A 21,759-nucleotide genomic window follows, 5' to 3' on the forward strand; every position below is an offset into this window, starting at 1 on the left:
ACAATAAACAGATAATAGTAATAATAATAATATTAATGGGCTAAACAATCAATTGCTATGGCATATTACTTTGGCCAGATGATATTCAGTCAACGTAATAGCAATGCATGAGAACATTCTACTTGTTTGGGTTGCTATACTGGAAGTTCACATTTGTTCACTATATGTTTTATATCGTATTTTAGGCCTATCTGGAATTGTTTTCTAAATGGCTTGACTGACCACAAGGAACAATTTTCTCGATAAGGCAGGTATGCCAGAATTCCAAATCGACGTGAATAATTGTGCGTAATTGTATAGCCTACAACGACTGATAGCCTACTTAGAATGATAATGCCAACGTTGATGATAATGGTGATAATAATAACAGTAACCCTACGTTATCTTTATTCAAGTTGCATCATTGGTTTATCTGACAAGGTAAAGCGCAAACAGAATGTCATCTAAACAACTGCAACATCTCCTGGCAATGGTTTGAATTGGCTTGTGTGTGACATGAGTCACATGACTGGACAAGTTTTCTAAAAAGAAGGCCCTACTTAATAAGACGTATGAAAACTTGAAATCATAGTGTGTAAGCTGAAATGGAACTCTATCTAGACATAGCAATTAGACAGGCCTCTCAGGCAGTGATTTTATATCGAATTGTGGGATTTGCTTTTCCTCTACTCTCCCCATCCACATTTTCCAACATTTCTGTAGCTATTTGAAAAATAGTTCACTGCGTTGCTTTCACAAAATTAGTGTGCCAATTTATATTGCTTTAACATCTCAGTGAAAGCCTATACCACACTGAGTCACTGACAAATGTAAAAACTTTTTTTTAAACTCCAACCACCAGGCTTTCTCCTCCTTTCTTTAAGTGGCGAAGCTTTGAAATCACGAATAACGTGGAAGAACCATTATATAGATAGGGTGGCTGGCTTTGGGTCTGTTATATGACGAATAAAAAACGTGAACAATGATAATGTACATATTTTACCTGCATGGAGGGCTATAATTGAGAACTAGACCAACTTGGTATGATGGGCGCAAAAACATGGACGACAAACTTTTTTCATTAACAGTTTTATTAAATATGACTTGAGGTGAATTTCATAGCCTTCATCACTGTTATTGTTTTATTTTGGATTTTCAACTAACACTACAATTCAAGCCACATCGGCCAGTTATGATTTGACCACATACTCAATGTAGGCTAGCCTACTGGTACATATCTAAACATAAATAAAGTAGGCTAGCTAATACAAAGAAGGTGCGGGATGCGGACGAATGCTCTCACAGGACTAAGGCGTGTAATATAGATATACATATATTTACAAACATATCAACAATTTAGGTAGTGTGAGTCGTTATTATTCAGCATAGTTTTTTTCGCACAACAAAACAGCAAAACGAAGAAGAAAAAACATAAATGGGTTACTCAAGCGGATGTAACGCTTATACCTTCCTTCATATCTTATGACAATTACTTTTGTAAAACATATTGCCAACATCATGGGTGTATAGACATCTGAGAACCACTGTTTTTCATTGCTGTCAAACAGCATTTAAGAACATTTAATGATGAATGTCTTCGCGTTACACACAGTTTGGGTATATAAGGGAATGTCAAGTAAGGAATGAAATGATGTGGTCACGGTGAAATGTTCATATCCAATACAGAAAGAAATGAAAAAGGCAAACATTGATGTCTGAAGATATGTAGCGTCCACATTGCATTTAACGCAGCCACATATTAATACACTAGTTTCTTTATTGTGCCAAACAATAGTTGATAGGTAGGCTACTTGATAGGTAGTTAAGTTTTCCTCACAGAACGGCGGATTGATGCATATAGTAAGTTAGGAAGTCGTTCATTCTTTCTTCTCTTCTGTCGCCTCTTCTGTGTCCTCTTTACCCGTGTCTTGACTCACCCCTGCCGAAACACTTTCGGTGAGAGTCGAAGTTAGATTGCTTTCCTTTTTCCATTTCATCCGGCGATTCTGGAACCAGATTTTTATCTGACGTTCGGTGAGACAGAGTGCATTGGCGATTTCGATACGTCTGCGTCTCGTCAAGTAGCGGTTGAAATGGAATTCCTTTTCGAGTTCTAGAGTTTGGTACCGGGAGTAAATTTGGCGGCCTCTTCGTCTGTCAGAACCGTATCCAACTCCTGAGTGGAAACACAATTTAAATTAGCATAATCAGGAAATATATTTTAAAGTAAGCTATATGCAATGTCACTACCCCAGCGTTTCCCAAACTCGGTTCTCGGGACCTCAAGGGGTGTACGTTTTAATTTTGCCCTAACACTACACAGCTGATTCAAATGATCAACGCTTGATGATTAGTTGCTTGTTTGTATAATGGTAGGCAAAAACCAAAACGTGCACCACTTGGGGTCCCGAGGACCGAGTTTGGGAAACCCTGCACTACCCAAACACACATAATCACAAAAACCCACGGAAATAATCGATATAGGCCTTCATTCATAATCATTCGCAGTCTAGGATATAGCCTTATCGTGTCCGGTTTTTCATGCTAGCCTATGTTTTGAAATTATCTAAATAAACAACAGTTGTGGTAGCCTATGTACTGACGCAACACACACACACACACACACACACACGCACACTTTCGCTATCAGGGGAACCCAGTCTACTGAGTAATATTTGAAGAGATTATACTCCTCTTAAAATTCCGTGAACTCTGGTATGGGTAACAAAAAGATAGGGAAATAGGGGTGGACTGTGACGGAGAACAGCGGATAGTTTGTCCAAAAGGGATTTCCTACGAAGATAAAAGGTCTTTATTGCCGGCGACAGGGTGCTGCTGTAGTATAATGGTTTATGGGGTGATAAAAAGTAGCTTCCCTAGTCGTAAAATGGGCCAGCTCGTCTAATTTATCTCTGGGAGTTGGTAATACTTACCGCTATGAGAGTTCATCCGCTGCATCCACGGGAAGATCTGAATGTTCCCCTTCTGTTCCTGCGAGCCGTTCCTGCCCTGATCAGACGGGTAATCCTGGGGGAGTGAGGTTTGTGCACCTTGTCCCAAACTGCTCTGCCTACAGCTGGGCAGCACGTCCTTGTCTTGGTAAAACACGTTGGATCCATACTCGTACGGTCCCCTGCTCGAGCCGAACACCACGTTGTCTTGGGGCGAATAGAAAGGAGAGGAATATATCCGATTTTGGGCCACAGCGGCTCCGTAGGATGAGTAGTGTCGAACAGCGTCATAGGTAGCTGAGTTTAGGGCCACGTTAGGTAAAACCTCTTGACCACCAGCTAAATGGCATGAGAGCGACGGGTTTGCGAAATACGAATTCATACCTTGCCTCTCTCCCTTGCTCCCTCTTTCTCTTTCCCTCCCTCCCTTTCAATCTCACCTCTCTCTCTATTCTCCCTCTCTCACACTAAGTCACTCTCTTTTTTTTTCTCTGTCAGTCTATCTTTTAATACCGGCACGCTGAATGATTTCTTTATAATGTATTTCTAGACACCAATAAAGACACAAGGTACAAAGCCGAATGTTGTTGCTAAAGCCTCACTCTAGGATGGACAAGATGACAATGTCAGCTGACCAAATTTCCTCCAATAAAAAGCAAGGAGTAGAGGACTAAGGGAGAAAAAAACGTTACTTCATTTTTTAAAATCCTCGCTTGAAACTACTCTCACATACGCGCATGTACACACACAAACGCCATCGCGAGCTAATACATTGTCCTATGCGTGCGCACATACACAACGACGGACGACATAAATAGGGAGCGTTTACACACACACGCGAGCGCGCATGCGAACGCACAAAGTCACATGCTTGCCAATCTGCCTCCGCAACACATCTTCTTTGTTGCACAGTAGCCCTATACTATACTGAAGCAAAAATAATAACACTAATGCTCATAAATGTATAAAGAACATGCAGTGGATGAACTTAATCAGATAGGCCATAAACAATCACATGAATCAATTAGCCTAAATGTAGAATTTAATTATTGAGAGAAATAGACGCTAGCGCTAGACAAGCATGCTCTATTTTAATTATTTGACTTGAGTTCATTCTCTTGTTATTTATTTTTTAAGATGGACCTTAGAGACGACGGGGAGTTATGTTTTCAAGACTCTCGGGTCGAGAAAATAAGATTAGACTCCGCAACTGCAATACAGTGATCGAATTATTCAGTTAGAAAAAGTCTTGACAATATTGCCCTCTTAAATCGATTAATATATTTTTTTCTCGGTGTGAGATACATAGCGTATAAACTGATTAAAAAACATGATTTATGATAAACAAAGGGGTTTAATCAAATTGTTCAAATAGAGTTTAGAAAACGTGTTTGGGTGACATTGAATTATATAGTAATTATATAGTAACGTTGCTATAGGCTTTAGACTTACACGAATGGACGGAATGTTGATGTATTCGATAATAGGAATGGCCATAACACAGTTATCTAATCTTATGATATAACATTCAAATAGTAAGTATTGAGTTAATTCAGTTTGACATAAAACAAGTCCTAACACAGGCTTGTTTTGAAGCCTAGAGGCTGACAGGAAAACTGAACACAGGAGCGTGCGCTTTGACACACACCCGCACACACACACCTAATTTATCATTAGAGCTGGAATTACACGAAATAGTTTGCCATGCAATGCGATCACTGTTACTTATGTCACGATAGGCCTCCACGATAGGAGTAATAAATGGAGTTGTATTTTACCTGAAATTGCGTTGTTGTGGATAGACAGGCATGTAAGGATATGCCAAAATCTTTTGAGGCTTCTCCATCAAAAAAGACAGCTCTAGGCTACATTTGATAGCACATGAGGTTGCCTGCTAGGCTATAGTCTATAGTAGCTTTTGACAATAATTAGATTAGAGCTGGTGCACGAAATTCGACACATTTGTTCGAAGAGGTAAGGAAAGTCTTATATTGGGACAAGCGTTTTTTTTTTGGCGCGTTGCCCCTTTGTTCAGTGCGAATTCTTTGGGCAAAAAGAGTGGGGGTTTATTGCAGTTTTACAGCGAAAGAATGTCTTTAACGCCTGTGTAAGCCGCAGAAGTCATAAAACCAGACAAATGACAGCTTCCAGTCTACCGCCTATAACGCTCCACCACTGCATGCACTGTGTGTATCCGCGTGTGGGAAATCCTCGCCCAACAAAGAAATTAACTGCACTAGTGAATGGCAGGTTTTAGCGTTACCGCATGGAAAGAGAATAAACTTAAATTGAAGACATTGGATAGTCAAGCAGTGCCTTTACAAAAAATATATAATGGACACAACCACAAAATTGTGTTAGGCCTATTACAAACAAGGCCAATAGGCTTAAACAGCAAGAGAGCAAAGTTTATTAAACTACTATAGCCTATACTGCAGTGAACATTTGAGGGCTGTAACTGTAATAGTTGATATTTAGTTGATGAAATAGCTAAGCCAGTGTGTAAATGGAAAATATGACTAATTGACGGTAAAGGCCTATTGCACGACAACACAATACAAAAATAAACGATGACAAATTTAAATATATATCGAACATCCTGCTTTTAAAATATCCACCCCAAAAAAATATTTCAAATGTGTCTGTGGCGTCTAAATCGATATCAAACTCAGATTAATAGACTTCCATATAAACAATATAGCCTAGCTCAAGTTAGATTTGAATGACAAGCTATTGCTATTAGGCTATCTTTTCTTTTTGGAATAACACGGGAAAGATAATAAGGACTTTTATGACAGGTATGATGAATTCGATTAATATCCACATAGCCTAATCAATCATTCCCGGCTTTCCAAATAAAAGTTCCGCGCTCAGTTTAATCGAACTAATGAGCTCACGGGTTGGCAGAAGTCGTCGGATACAAACGTGGTGTTCCCCGAACATCCTTTGATCTCTACATCCGAATGCTTTTAAAAGGCTATTACTTTAATGTGGGCCATATGACGAACGTATCAGTTTGGATGTTATCGGTGAGCCTTTCTCTGAATTGAATAGAGAACTAGTTCATATGGAACATTTGACCTCTGCAAGCCAGGTTTATCATGCAACTCTTAAGATAATGAATACATGTATTAACTGAGCCCCCCCCCCCCACACCATACACACAATATTATGCTATACATGGTTGAGTAGATTATATCTTTCGAATAGAAAAATAGGCACCGTGCTCTATACTTCGCGTTAAGCATAGGCCTATGTTGTTGATGCGCTTTCTGTGACGGAAACGTGAATTGGGTTGGAGAGAGGTAGAGAGCGGTTTTATTGTACTATGGAAGTGGAAGTGTATGGGGAAGTGTTTTATTGCACTCTTTGTGGAAAACAGTCTGGCATTTGCACGGGAAAAAAACAGCTGGTCACTTGTATCCTTTGGAGGTATGGAGGTATAGCATACCATTTGAACCAGACCTAAAACGAATCGGACAAAAACAAGGCTCCAATTGTCGCCCTGAGTATTATAGAATTGTGTTCTGCGCTACTTTATTATTCGCAGATACAGCAAGTCTAACTCAGCCGTAGACGTATACAAGAGTAGCACAATTTTGCATTCTAAACACAAAGTATTGCAACTCTAACTCTGTCTCCTGTGCCAGTAGCACAAAGAGGATAGGTAAGTAAATAACTAGACTTCACTGATAATAACAATTATGATATCAGGGTTATAGGCTAGATTATATTCAATACGCTATTACTGGTGTAATGCTGAAATAGTCTAGAAACTCATCGCTAAATTATAATATTATCTTTTTTTGCATGGGCAAAACAACCCTAAACAAAAGTATTAGTAATAATTTATTTAAATCATTATGCTATTATAAAATTACATACTTATTCTGATTATTTTAAACAGTTTAATAAAGCACAATAGCAGACGGGGTATCATAACCATCTGCATTTTAGGACCAATAATAGCCTACCAAAAAAATGCAGGCCTACGCTTGCGATTTACAATTGATATCCCCCAATAATATCTAAATACTTTGAACCATTCATTTTTGTATTTTCAACTAATTGTATCCCCAAATAAAGCAACATATTGAAGGCCTACTCTTGTAAATATAAAGGTTTAAAAGGTGTCTTTACCCTATGATGGGTGGAGTTGTCCTTCTCTAAAACTGATTTCCTGATCAGGTGCCATGTGAAGGTGAGAAGTCAAGCGCATTGTCAATAGCACCCTGCTTTTACGGCACAATAAATGAACAATAAACTGCAATGAAAACAACCACACTGGGACAGGGTGCGCCTAGCGAAAAGCAAGGGCTTTTCTATGCCTTGCGTTTTTGGCGCAGCGTTTTGGGTTTTATTTGGTGTCAGCCAAATATTAGCCAACCTATCTAGATGCCCATCATTTTATTTTGGCATGACATTTGTTTACTCGAATAAATATTTACTCTTAATGTTGTACTTTTTGTTGTTGTTGCTTGAGTAGAATGTTTATGAAAGCCTGTTCTAGTCTATTTACAAGTAGGCTATATACATTTGTTCTGTATGGTGACATTTTCTAAATGCCAGGCATGCATGCCAAGCGTTTTGTGACGATATTTTCTCCCTTATAGACAGGCCTACAAAGTTTCCTCACTTGTTGACTGTGAGGCCATAACCTTTAATAACCTTACACCCCCCCACTCCCATTTTCTTCTCCCTCTCTGCAGCTCTGCGGAAGGATAATCTGAACGCATGTGTCCTTGGATAAACTCCAGGAGGCCCAAGAACTGGAAGAATAAAAAGGATCCGCTGCAATCCTCCATCAAAATAACAACACGTTTGTGGACATTCGTCCCGCACAATATTGTAAAGGAAATAGCAGAGGAAATAGAAGTACATTTTCTTAAATTATAGTTCCGAATTTATTGAGGTCAAATATAATAGTCGTTAAGGGACAATTTTGTCATGGCGAACTTTGTGTGTGGTTAGCACAAGATAAATGTTTTGGATGACTAGTTAACAGGACATCTGCACGGATCAACGTGAATTTACGCAAATATATTTATCTGACAATCCACGATTTACGGGAAAATGTGAGTTGTGCGCCTATCTCGGGTTAGGGTTATGGTTCCTATATGCTGCAGCTATTTAACCCATTTCTTGGCAAACGACAAAACTCCATATCTTGCAGGTAATGGACTGCAGCCCACTCTTTTTACATGGGAAGCATTTAAAGGCTTAATAAATTGTGGTCTTGTCTTATTATTATTTAATAGGAATAAGTCTTCAACCCTTATTGCTTGCAAGGAATGGCAATTTAGTATGGTTAAGCCATTGGGTTGTTGGTTGCTGCATTGTAGTCACAAGGTCTTTGCCATGTTATTTTATTAGGATCCCCATTAGCTGGTGCAAAAGCGTAGGTCCCTAAGATGAATCTTTAAAATAGGCCCTACTATTCGTAGGGCCGGTTCCAGGTATAAGCAATATAACCGGTAGCTTTGGGCCCCGGTTGCTAGGGGGCCCCGACCACCCGAAAAAGGAACTCAGTCGGGTCTCAATTTACTATTGATTAGTAAAATACCCCAGGTGCAATTTCTAAATTTGGTTGTGCATCAGAAGTTGGTAGTTAGTCTAGCCAGCCATCTAAACTTGTAGTAATCATGGCCAAATACCGACCAGCACACAGGGCACATGCCCAGGGGCTCTGACCGCCACGGGGACTCATTGATTTTATTAGTCATTCTCACTCAGATATCATATTGACACAACAGAAGTGATTACAAAATGTGTAGAATTGCAGGAAATTTGCTTTGAAACTTCAAAAATGTCTCTCCACCCCATGGCAAAATGAGTAGAATATTATGAAATATGTTATAAAATGTAAAGGTTTTCTCTCCGCCCCATGGCAAAATGTGTAGAACTGCTAAAAACTTGCATTAAAACTGCAACATTTTCTCTACGCCCCACATCAAAATGTTTAGAATTGCAGAAAATGAACTATAAAACGTACATTTTTCTCTCCATCGTCAAGATGGGGGCCACTATAATGTTTTGCCGCAAGGTGGCCCCCCCCCAACCAAATCTTGCTTAGGGCCCCAAAACGTCTAGGGCTGGCCCAAACAATTCCATACATGATATATTGGGAGCAGTGCAAACAACATTTTGTGCAGCTTACCGTGGGATATGCAAACAACATCATGTTATTATTTTGTCCAATATTGTGTCATAGTCAACATCTAATTAGATAAAACTAATGTGACTGGACATACACTATTGACAATAGGCCTATGCCACATGTACTCACAGTATGGATCACACAGTATACTGGCAGTGAGTTGGTGTGATTGAACACTAGATGGCAGTGTTGAATGTAATGCAAATTAGGTGTGAGAAAAGAGGTTTGGGCCTGAATTGGTAGGGTATTGCCACATTCCACTGCTTATTTGCTGTGCATGACAAAAATGATATCATGTTTGATTTTGTATTGCTGTGATAAGTTACTGACTGAGGCTATCCAATGTGTATCTAAATAAAGTGTTTGGCTTTGGTGACCCATGATGATTAAGTGTGTGTAAATAAACGTCCTTGTACTGATAGGCCACACAGTAGTGTATGTACATTATACACATTATACACCACACACATTAGTGTATACGATGTACATTATACACAATACTCATTAGTGTATATGTAGATTATAGCCTACACTTTATACACAAGCCTACCAGTTCAATAAACGAAACGAATACTTTTTCACAATGTTATGATGACACCCCCACAATGTCACCACAACCATCAACACCACCTTTTCTTTTTGCATCATACGATTGTTGATATAGTGCCAAAATGTTTTTCTTGTCAGCAATCAAGTTTTCAACATATGTAACTTTCAACATACAGAAATGAACCTGTATGATGCCTTTTGCACCATGATGCAAAACGCAGCATCATATGATGCAAAATGCATCATACGGGATCATTTCTGTATGTTGAAAGTTACATATGTTGAAAACTTGATCGCTGACAAGGAAAACATTTTGGGACGTTATCAACAATGGACTAATGAAACAAATACAAACCAAAACATTTGGGGGTGGAATTTTCCTTTAAATAAAACAAGTAGCTCAAATGTAATATGAACAATTACAGTAAACTATCCCAGGCATCAATACACCAACCAGCAAGCTCTTTAGTTCTATCCCCCACGCCACAAGGTACCAGTTACTTTCTATGGTCTGATACAATAAGCACTACAACAAGTTAGTCCTGGTGATGCACATTGGCCCTCTTGACTTCCACTTGCAGATTCATTGGCCCATCACTAAAACGTTGAGAGATGCAGGCTCAGGCCCAAAAAAGTTAATTAAACTGCACAAACCAATATTTATTCTATAACAAAACAAAGCCTCATAGACTCTCTTTTTATTACAATGGCAGAATGTGTAGCTTATTACTAAACCATAGTATATAGGCTACTACACTTTTTTTGTTTTGCATTTGATATTTACACGAACAAGTAGACTGACGTTACAATATTTATACCTATATCAGGCCAAAACCGTATGTCCATAGACCATAGACCTCACAGTGTCAATATAAGCATAGCATACATAATATGCATGATTTGGTCAACTTCTGCATTTACTCCCCGTTTAGTAAAATATACGGAACATCATTAGATCCATCCGATGGGCCACAGACCATTAGATTCATTTTAAACCAATAAGGACCGTAGAAACACAAACTTACCCACGTTCTCCTTGCCACTACATGACTCACGTTCACTGGTCCAGCAGTTACGAGGGCGGGAGGGAAACCAAGAAGACCGACGAACCCAACTTTGTAATATCCTATAAGTGGCTGTTATTCTGTTTATCTCTGTAGAACGAAAGGAAGGGTATTCGGGCTCTGAAGTGTCACAATACACTAACGGGAACCGAGTAGACTACTCATGCTCCACTTCTGACTTAACAGCGATGAGAGAGAGAGAGAGAGAGAGAACACTGAATAGGGACGGGAAGCCATAAAGTCAGAGAGGGAGGGGAGAACGGGTAGCAGTGAAATAGAATGGCTAAACATGTAGGTGTGCTGCAAAATAAAACATATTCACGTATAGAACGCGAAAATGCTGTTGCTTAGACGGGCAGGTCGTGTATCGATTGAGGATGCTAGTAATCAAAGTTCATGTTCATCGAGGGGGAGTCACATGACAAGCTACAGCCAATCCAAGTTTCCGATTCAGTCGTAAACTTTTATTAGCTGCAAATTTCCCACCAAACAACCAGGAATGCGCTGCGCCCCCGTCCTCTCCGACCCATTCTCTATATATTTCCTTCTTCATAAAGACACTTCACTATCTATGGAATAAACCCAGCATCTCCAGAAACTCACATCTCATGCATTGTGTCGATGAAAGCTAGCCTTCTCCATTTCCCCGTTCGTTCCTTACTGTTGTCCCACCCTTTACGCAATTGTACAGCCAGCCTAGTCCTATATACTTTCATTTGGTTCTGTTTTTCTTCGCTCCTACCTCTGAAACAGTAACAGTCACATGTCCTACATGTGCAGAACATCAAACTCCAGTCGAATATCGGTCCGAGATGCTGATAGCCTAGTACTCCAACACCCACTACATTACGGTAACCAAGACCTATGGCGATACTATGTGTTGACAATTATTTAAGACACGGCATAATACTGCATTTACACCGCTGTTGTATCCAGCAGACGCACCATGCGCATAAACATAGCTGCGACAAACTGCGCGCGCATGCTGTACCCTCATCCCAGGTCAATAGGAGCAGTTCATTCTGTAAATGATGGAGACCAGTTAAAATATTTATTCTTAAAAATATTGTATATATCTGCATGAAAACATTCTCCGGAACAGTAACAAATTCATGTGATCATTTGATTTGACGACAATATTGTGTAACTCTTCGAATCGAAATAGCCCAATTGATTTGATTATAATCCTATTGTGTAGCCTACATTGCAAGCTGGTCTGACTACCATTGTATTATAACAACCATAGTGAGACCAGCCCTGGTATTTATTCATGCCTTCATCCAATACGTTTTGTTGGCTCTGTGAGCACATTTGGATTTGATCTGTGTCTTAAATGAGGGAGAAACATGTTGCACCCCACCCATTGAAAAATAAACTTCTCATCTGTACAAATGAACACAGTTTAACTATGCATGTTGTGAGCCCGGTCTGGTAGCTCGTACGTCTGTATAGCTGTCATATAATTAATGATATAAGACTATATTATTAACCTTTATTATTAAGCCTTTTATAATGAAGGTGTTCACTTGACTACGAGGGATTGAAGATGCATGCGGCCTTCACATTAAGCATATTCCTCTTTCCACCTACATTTTTATTTCTGACATTTGCGATTCCATTTTTGTTACTGAACAAACGGCATTTGGAGAACGTTCTTTGTGTGCATAGTGAATTAGCAATGGAGGATAACTCAAGATTGGCCATCATTGATAACACTGAAAACAATGAATAGGCTATGTGTGTTGGTGAGTCTCGATTTATTTATTTACATTGTAAAATGAATATAAATTGAATATGCAGCCTATACACAGCCCACTTGAAATAAGTCAGTAAAATACATCAAAGTTGGGGTAGGGCGGCCTTTTTAATAATTAACGTTTTTAAATAGCAAATATGAGTCTTAATTGTCTATATAACTGTGTATTAAGTTTTCCTCTCTGAACAGCTGGTTAAAATAGAGAAAACCAGACAATCATATTGTTTGTGGAGGCCTACACTGAAAGCACCAGGAGTGGGCCAGAAGTTAACTCAGAGACACTGGCGAGTTTATGTCGTCTATAAAGTTTACAGGTGGTTACGACCTTATTATGGAAGTGGTCTTCCCTCACGGCAATATAAAGTACAAAGGGAGATGGGTAGACAATGCTCATTGACAATTGTCACTCTACAGAAAACTTCCGGACTTTCGGCAGTAAACAGCAGTAAACATATAGAATTGGCTAAATCTAGCCTGAGAACCTAAAGTCAAGCGAGTTTTACTATAAGTTAGGAGCCTAGTTTAGTTAAGAAGCCATATGAACATCTGCCTGTGGCGGCGTTGATTGACATGGTGAGTCTTTTTATTCTTAAAAGTAAATAAAATTAAGGATAAAACAAGAACATATGGACTTCTCAGAAGCTGTTCTTGAGTTTTTGTTTGTAGTCGTGTCATGTAGTGCTAATGCAGGCTGTGGCTATGTGTCCTTTTTATCTTAATCCAAGAGATGGTTTGAAAAATATATTGAGGCTATAAAATAAACTTCACATCCGTACAAATGAACACAGCGGGGGCTCCGAGTGGCGCAGCTGTCTAAGGCACTGCATCTCAGTGCTAGGGGCGTCACTACAGACCCTGGTTCGGTTCCAGGCCGTATCACAATCGGCCGTGATTGTGATAGGGCGGCGCACAATTGGTCCAGCGTCGTCCGGGTTAGGGTTTGGCCGGGGTAGGCCGTCATTGTAAATAAGAATTTGTTCTTAACTGACTTTCCTGGTTAAATAAAATATGATGTAAAAATATGCATAGGCTATGCACCCTATTCCAATTGTCACACTGCGCTGGTTACAAATATATTTTGTCACCTTATGTTAAGGTTTAAGTTCGATAAAACAACAAAAACCTAAAAAGATGAAAATGTTAGACAAGACCTATAGGCCTAAAATAACTAAACATTTCAATGAATATGTACTGTTTCCTGTAGACTGCAGTTTATTTCTGAAAACAAGTAGGGCTATGTGTAGACTATAGGATTTCTTACATCATCTACTCTGAGTAGGTTATATGTTTTGATTGAATTTAAATAGGTAACACATCACAAACATCTTGCATTGTAGCCTACTCTAATGGTTTCATAATAACGTATTGAATACAAGGGAATAAAATATACACCTAAAAGCCTACACGGATATGTATCTCTCCATAAACAAAAGAGACATTTGCAATTGCATTTTCGTTACTGGTCAAAAAACAACAGGCCAACCTATTTCAAACAATAGACTACAGTAATATAGTCTAATTATAACAATTTACATAATACAGTTTATTTGAAACCTAAAGTATTGTTGGCCCAATACTCTAATATTCTAGCCGACTGTCCTTTTATAACTGAGATAATTCAGATTGAGATAGAATACAGCTAAGCTATCTAGTGATTGTATGTATACCTCTAAATTGTATAGCGGTGATGATGTGTTGAAGAGGTAAGCGCGATGTAGACTTTTGACTCCAAAATACATAGAAAATGTCCCCTCAAAACACTTGCATGGTGTTAATCTTTCCATGCATCCAGACAGCTATACACCGAGTCAGTATATAAGCCATAATGAGAAATTCCCCTTGACCACGCCCACAAATTGTGGAAAACAAATATAATGTCCCATTGACCCACATTGTAAAAGAGCCAACTTTGTAATTGGTATTTAGTTCTACAGAAATAACAAAACATGCCAAAAAGCAGCTGTGTTGTACATGTAACCAGGTAAAAAAAATCGACCTACGGTTTGCAATGCTCTCAGGTTGGGAAAGAGAATCTAAGAGAGAAGCCCTGTGGCTTCAGACTTGGTGTGGAGAGTGGGAAATTGTGGGGACCAGGTGTCCAACTAAGTAGGCTACAACTAGCTCCTTTTGTAAATTCACTCTGGAGTGCCAGAGTGTGCTCAGATTGGCTCTGGCTGTTGGTAAATTCAGAGCATTGTCAGATTGTCCATTCATACATTCATAGGGTGCATTCGTAAATTCACTCTGGCTATCTACTCTGATTTCAGAGCACTCACGTTGGAGTGTACCAGAGCGTAGCATAACTGATGAATTTGCGAATGCTCAACACCCGTTGAATATGGCCTGTGTCAGTAAACATCTGCAAAAAGCGAATTGTTGCCAGCAGCACAGTTACAGTCACCAACACTCTGGATAACATGAAAACAGCCTAACCAGCTCTGCTAGGACGAGTAAAAGGTCAGAGTGAGGTGTTCTCTCATTTGTGTCTGGAAGTAGCTAGCAAGCTAGCCAACATTAGCCAATTAGCTTGGGTGCTTGACTGCCGTTTTGAGGTCAGAACGCTCGGATCAACCCGCCAGAGCGTCCAGTGTACACTCTGAATATTCCCAGAGTGAAACGCTCTGAATTGACAAACCCCCAGAGCTCACTCTGGCACTCCAGATTGAATTTATGAACACACCCATAATGCTTCGCTCTCAGAGAGTTCAGAGCGCACACAGGATGCTCTGGTCGAGGAGTAGTGTTCTGACCTCACAACGGCAGTCAAGCACCCAAGCTAATTGGCTCATGTTGGCCTTCCAGACACCAATGAGAGAACACCTCACTCAGACCATTTTACTCGTCCTAGCAGAGCTGGTTAGGCTATTTTCATGTTGTCTAGAGTGTTGGTGACTAACTATGCTGCTGGCCCAAAAATCTTTAAATGCCAACATTTACTGACACAGGTCATATACAACAGATGTTGCGCGATCGTAAATTAATCAGTTATACTGCGCTCTGGCACACTCAGACCAGAGTATTCTGAAATCGGAGTAGATAGCCAGAATCAATTTACGAACGCACCCTTAATGTTCTAGTTGGTAGTTTGCTAGCACTCACTCACTTGGCTAACGATTACGCTGTCTTGAAAAGGAGCATGAGGGAATCCCTACAATACTACGTTTTTTAAGTAATGAGAACGCTTGGGAGCAGGCAATGTTGAAAATAAATCTTTAGACATGTACTTTTCTTAAATTTAGTTTTGCAATTGACTTTAAACAAGCAGACAACAAGAAGATTGCGTTTGAAAAAGGTGTTGTGAGCAAATTCGGTAACCAACGTAACCATCGATTGTTTTCCAGTCTGTATATAATGTCACCAACCTCTATACAGGCAGGTCTCAAACAAGAGTAGCTCTGTGCGCAAGCACGAACGTGCAGACAAACATTGATATTTTTGGCACCTAGTACCTTGATAGGAGGTACCTAAATGGATATTCCATATTACGCATCTACATGCATTGGAAATGAAGGCCTAGGCAAGAGTTTAGGTGAGCGAACCCTTTCTATGTACCAAAACAGTCTCTGCTGATTGGTCAAATAACTCCTTACATTAATTGTGTCTCAAACAAACATTTTCTCTTACCCACTAGCAGTACAGGCTGGCGGGTGTATCCCGTATCCACACCTTCGTCCATTGGGCTGAATGAAAACAAGGTTGTGATAAAAAAATATCTTCACTAACGTAATTTTGTTTGGGTATATTTAAGATAGGGGAGAGTGGGGTAAGTTGACCTTAAGGAGTAAATTGAGCCACCCTTGTTTCTAAGAAACCATACACAAAATGAATAATTTGACCAAATATTTAGGAAGAGGTCATCATTTCATGGAGTCTGTGGAGGAAGAAACCCCACGGAAAAAGTGGTAAGCAAGTTAGGTCCGAAAAACTGATTTTCACCAAGTCAAATTAATTTATAGAGTTTTCATGTTGCTTGTATCTAAACCAAAGTAGATCATTTTAAGATTGTTTAATACATTAGTTAGGGTCTCTATTAGCTTCAATATGAGGTCCTAAACCTAGCATGAAAGTGCATCATTGTAGCTGTGGGGGCTAATTTGTCAAAATGTTTGCCTTGGGGTAAGTTGAGCCAATGGCTGAGCTAATGGCAAGTTGAGAAAATTGAAGTATTTTCTTTCCCGGCATAATGCAAGGCAATATCGCTGGTATGAGGTAACAACAGGGCCTGGGCCTATGTTAAAGGTGTTTTAAAAAAGCACTAAGTGTTTGTTACACCCTGACTACACCGCTCGCATCATGAGCGCGAGCGTTGCAAAATAAATTTAGAAATCTATATTATTCAATTATTGTACCCACACTGCTCGCGCGCGCCAACGAGCGTCTGCGTTGCAAGGGCTAAAATAGAAGTAAGTTCTATTTGTGACGCAGATCGCGCTGCAAGTCCTGCCTCTCCCATCTCCTCATTGGTTTATAGAAGTAGATACCCGCGTGCCATCTCCTCATTGGTTATACCCACGTGGGTGACTGAAAGACAAACTGCGCTGTTGATCGTCGTGGTAATACTATAAAAGTTTAGATGCCAATCACCATATAAGTTCAAAGAAGAAAAAGCCTGGAAGGAGGAGAGATGACTAGAAACGATTTGGTTGACCGTTTTATGTGTGAATTAATTGTCGGAGTAGAGGATCTTGTGCATTTCAGGTAAAATAACAACTCAATGTTTATATCCCAGGACAAATTAGCTAGCAACAGCAAGCTAGCTAAATAGGACAAATTAGCTAGCAAGTGCAAGCTAGCTAGCTAAATTGACATAATGTTTAATGCTTTTTGACCTGTCCCCAAATTAATGTAATTGGTTCAGAGTTTTTTTTAAATATTTTAAACTGCGTGTCGTGATCGTGTTTGGAGGAAACACAATTATGCACGGTGGCGGACGATGGCTCACGCGCGCGACCGGTTTTGGTTCCGCGTTAGGTGTTAAGCCTGTTTGAATAGATGCTTAAAATGATTAAAAGACAAAAAAGTGATTGTGAATATGCTGAATTGTCTTTGGGAAATAAAGATAGACAGGGTTTTAAAAACGTAGTAGTAATATTTCATTGAGTAAAGAAATGTGTAGGAGGCTTAACTTACCCTAACCCACAACTCAACTTACCCCATGCCCAGGGTTAGTTGTGCCAAGGGACCACTTTTCTGGGGACAAAACTGTATTTTTTGTTTGTTTTCAAAACTGTAATGTTTACATGAATTCTGACTATTTCCAGTGATGCACAACCTCCTGAAATATATGTAGATATCTTTGTTAGACAGAGTATTATATTTACCTTGACGGCGTGATCCTGAATATAAAAAATGGCTCAATTTACCCCACTCTCCCCAATTGTGATGTTTAAATGTTATCTTTCTTAGAATTCACTGATGTTAAGAAAACATCATATAATCACAAAACTGGACATAATTAAAGGTTTAGGAATGCCTAACTCTGGTTTCATTGAGGAGTCAGCTGACATTAATTGTGTGTGTGTGTGTGTGTGTGTGTGTGTGTGTGTGTGTGTGTGTGTGTGTGTGTGTGTGTGTGTGTGTGTGTGTGTGTGTGTGTGTGTGTGTGTGTGTCGGGTGGATTATGGGCTACTGTATCAATAATGAGGAAGAGAAATTCAGGTTTTGCCATTTATTTCAACAAGTCAATGTCAAGGGTGTGTGCATTCAGAACCAACATCCCTCCTTTAACTCAAAACAATAGAAATCAAGCTTATTAATACAACAAGATATACGAAGACATACATAGAGGTCATAATCAGTGCAATACAAAAACGAGTCTATTGGATTATCACAATTATGTAATAATGTTTAAAAGTTGATGAATTATTCGAAGAAGTACAATTCCTCGTTCAGTTATAACATTGGCTGTTGGTTAAATAAATGTGCATTAGGCTACTTTAGGCAGTTTAAGTTGTTGGGACACCAATGTTTGTGACAAAGTCCAATGGCTGACTAGCTCGTCGCAGAGACACTTGTTTCAAAGATATATCAATATAGGCCTAGAACTGTACCGGCACAAGTAGCACCATAAGTATCATGCAATCAAATGCAATACATGTGTTATAGCTATAGGCCTGTCCTTGGACTGCCTTGTCACTTTCGTAAAAATGTATAGATCAACATTTTTAATGACAATACAGCTTTCTTGGTAGATGTTAACATTACCTCCAAGTGCGTCCTATTCAGGAAGTAAAGGCTTATTTCCCGATTTTCAAATCAGCAGTAGGCTAATAATCACATAAGCGTAAGTTATTGCTGCCTTATATGATTAGAATCTTTGATTTATCTAAATTATGTCAAGGATCAATAAATAGTCAATATATGGAGAATGTGTTATTTGTTTTGTTTTGATTGGCCTATCGGATAGAATAGGCCCGGGCAGTTGCAATCAAAAGCTCAGCGCTCACAATGTTTTAAAAAAAATGCATTACAATACACACACTAGTATATTTGAGACAATAATATGAAATACCTTCTAACCAATAATCCATATTGCAATTTCCCACATTATAGAGACTACTCATGACTCCAAATGTGGAATTGACAGTGGCCAATAAAAAAACTCCCATCACCCCAATAAACATACAAATCCACATAAATAATACTTTGGAGGAAAAACAAAACACAAAAACTACAAAGAATGTGTATTAATAATCAACCCTTTTCCTCGAATGACAACATTGATTGAACATTGAAACATTTCTAGCCATCCTCCGCTTGTATATTCTGTGGACCATATGAGTGTTTTGCTAGTGCTTTGTCTCTGTGTTATGCGGGCCTTTGCATCGTTTTAATCTAGATATTATAAGCAGTGATTATCCTCCTAAAAGAGAGCTATTTTCTGCAAAACAGAGCTGGGCATCGTTTCCCAGAGCCTTCGTAGCGTTAATCATCATTAGAACCTTCATATGATGTATCTTTCGTAGCCGAGGTGTTTCCAGGAGCCTTCGTTAGTATCGTGGCTCTTAACAACCTTCGTACATATAGAAGTGATCCAGACCACTCATAGAGCAGCCAAAGTGCATCGTTAAACGCTTTTTTGCCCTTCCGCGTAACTTTATTCACAGAAGATCTCCGCTAAACATGAAATCAAGATGTTTAGGCTATCTGTCTGACTGTAACTGTTGTTAACTTCAGAATGAAGTTGACTACAAATACAAAGTTGCCAAAGTATTTGCAGTTGTTAGAAACAAGGGAAGGATAACATTTCGATTAAAATGAAAACTGAGATGACTGCATTAAAATATCAATAGGCTAGATTAGCCTATATAGGCTATTTCAATCATACAGAAATCAATTTAAAGTTGAATAATTTGAGTTCTATTTTGCGACTAGGCTAATGTCTGTAATTTTTGCCTCTATGTGTTTCATGATGTGTGACAACATGTGCGCAATGATGTGCCCAGTTTGTGATTTAGTGCACTATGATTGAGTAAGCATAATAAGCGGCCTACAATAGCCCATGTGCAGGCATACATGGCAATATCTCTAAAGCTGATCCGTCGTCAGTATTGTGGAATATATGTTTTTATGTTTTAAATGTGTCTTCAAAGGATTTGTCTTACTTGTTAACTCAATAAAACGGTGGTCATAAAATGTAATCTCTCTCTCTCTCAATTCAATTTTCCGGGCCTCTCTCTCTCTCTCTACCATCTTCAACTTTAAGCCATGTAATCATAAAAAAGAGCAATTCAAATCACTCTTTTGTGTCCTCTTCCTCTCCAGTTTCCTTTTTGTCTCCTTCTTCTCCTTCACCGTCATCGTTGCCTTCATCTTCGCACTCACCCTCGCCCTCTGCCTCGCCCTCCGCCTCCATCTCTCCTCTTTGGCCCGGAAATTTGTCTTTGTTGTTCTCCTTTTTCCATTTCATCCGTCGGTTTTGGAACCAAATCTTCACCTGCCGCTCCGTCAGCCCTAAAGCGTGAGACACCTCGATCCGACGCTTACGGGTGAGGTAAGGGTTGAAGAGAAATTCCTTCTCCAACTCAAGTGTTTGGTATCGACTGTAGGTCTGTCGGCCACTGCGTCTTCCGGGGGCTATAGAATGGAAATAGCACTTACAATTAAGCAGGAATCGTTGCAAGACCTGTATGCTATTAGTTTACACTGCTATTATATATTATTTTTTTTACAAAAGATTGATTGGTGTTTGTGTGTGTGTGCCGGAGGTAGTTCGGAGAACTATTCTTGTTTGAAATCTGCTCGAGGTTGGTGACATCCACATTCAACCATACCACTGTATAGTGGTGACCTTATGTTTACAGTACATTCCAAGACTATTGCCAAGCCTCTACCGTTGAATAGCTGTAGGGATTCATGTGAAGATAAACGCCATGCCAAGTGCTTCTGCTGAAATTTCACTGAATTCGTTTTTACTGTTGTTATTCATCTCTGCTCATTTTCTAATCTGCTACTAGCGATCAACCGAGCCGCGGTGAATGGCACAGCACTGGCTCAGATGAACTGGCATTTTTGAATCATTGCGCCACGGTTAACGGATGAAGTTCTACTGAGTGATAAGTGATGATCCGAAAACGTAATCATACGTTAGCAGATGTAGGCTACATGCTATGAAAAGTACAACAACATAACCAGACAAGAGCATATTAAAACGTAGCCTACTAACCGTGCGGTCTCATCCATGGAAACATGAGACTAGGAGACGGGTTTTGATTTAGGTGGCCTTGTCCTTCTCCGAGGTTAGTGCCATTTGACGATTTACAGTCTGGGTATTGCGCCACGCTCGACTCTTGTTGGGTGCCATAAAGCGTTTGTCTCGGAAGGGCTTCGTATCCATAAAATTTTGTGGCATCTCCATGGCAAGCCAAGGCGCATGGATTCTGCTGGAAGCCTGGTGTGGAGATCCCCGGCGTCCCATTGTGGAAGAAGTCTTGGACGTGATGGGGCGGGTGCTGAAAGCCTGGCGCCGCTGCTCCCGCACCGTACACCAGCGCGTGGCTCCGGGTGACGCTTTGAGGGAACCTGCAGTCATAGTACGTTGGTTCCAACGTTTCGCCGCCTTTGTACTTGGAAAAGAGAGGGTTCACAAAATAGGAGCTCATGTTTTTCTATTCACAATGTTACAGCTGAAGAACTTGGTTTACGACCATTCCAATTACTGCCTTAGTCCTGTTCCAAACCCAATACATAAAACGAACGAAACCACAAAATCATAGAGACAGGTTTAACGAATAAGATAATAAAGCCTGTTTCCTTATTCACCACCCCTCTGTTCCAGCACTGCCCTGCTACCAATGGAAGTGC

General features: G+C 39.7%; 2 protein-coding genes across 3 annotated transcripts; both read right to left on the bottom strand.

The window, feature by feature from the left end:
* Window positions 1–1,060: 1,060 nt before the first annotated feature.
* hoxc6ba (homeobox protein HoxC6ba) lies at window positions 1,061–11,634 on the bottom strand. Of its 2 annotated transcripts, XM_014132287.2 has the most exons (3): window positions 11,443–11,634; window positions 2,913–3,137; window positions 1,061–2,155 (listed from the first exon to the last, which is right to left on the bottom strand). In XM_014132287.2, exons 1-3 carry the CDS (start codon window positions 11,483–11,485, stop codon window positions 1,857–1,859), a joined length of 567 nt encoding a protein of 188 aa, XP_013987762.1. In that variant the 5' UTR covers window positions 11,486–11,634; the 3' UTR covers window positions 1,061–1,856.
* Window positions 11,635–20,062: 8,428 nt separating this feature from the next.
* On the bottom strand, window positions 20,063–21,557 carry hoxc8ba (homeobox protein HoxC8ba). The gene is given in 2 exon segments (NM_001139541.1): window positions 20,063–20,532; window positions 21,122–21,557. Coding segments are annotated over 2 exon segments (777 nt in total). The 3' UTR covers window positions 20,063–20,191.
* Between the last annotated feature and the right edge of the window lie 202 nt (window positions 21,558–21,759).

This window comes from Salmo salar, chromosome ssa12 (assembly GCF_905237065.1).
Source record: "Salmo salar chromosome ssa12, Ssal_v3.1, whole genome shotgun sequence".
NCBI classification, from domain to species: domain Eukaryota; kingdom Metazoa; phylum Chordata; class Actinopteri; order Salmoniformes; family Salmonidae; genus Salmo; species Salmo salar.

Excerpts from the sequence above, each read along its gene's own strand:
- hoxc6ba (XM_014132287.2), bottom strand. The coding sequence starts at position 11,485 with ATGTTCTGCACATGTAGGACATGTGACTGTTACTGTTTCAGAG. Across the intron at positions 3,138-11,442 it reads TGACTGTTACTGTTTCAGAG|ACAACGTGGTGTTCGGCTCG; the intron begins GTAGGAGCGAAG and ends ATTCGCCCCAAG. Across the intron at positions 2,156-2,912 it reads GCGGATGAACTCTCATAGCG|GAGTTGGATACGGTTCTGAC; the intron begins GTAAGTATTACC and ends GTTTCCACTCAG.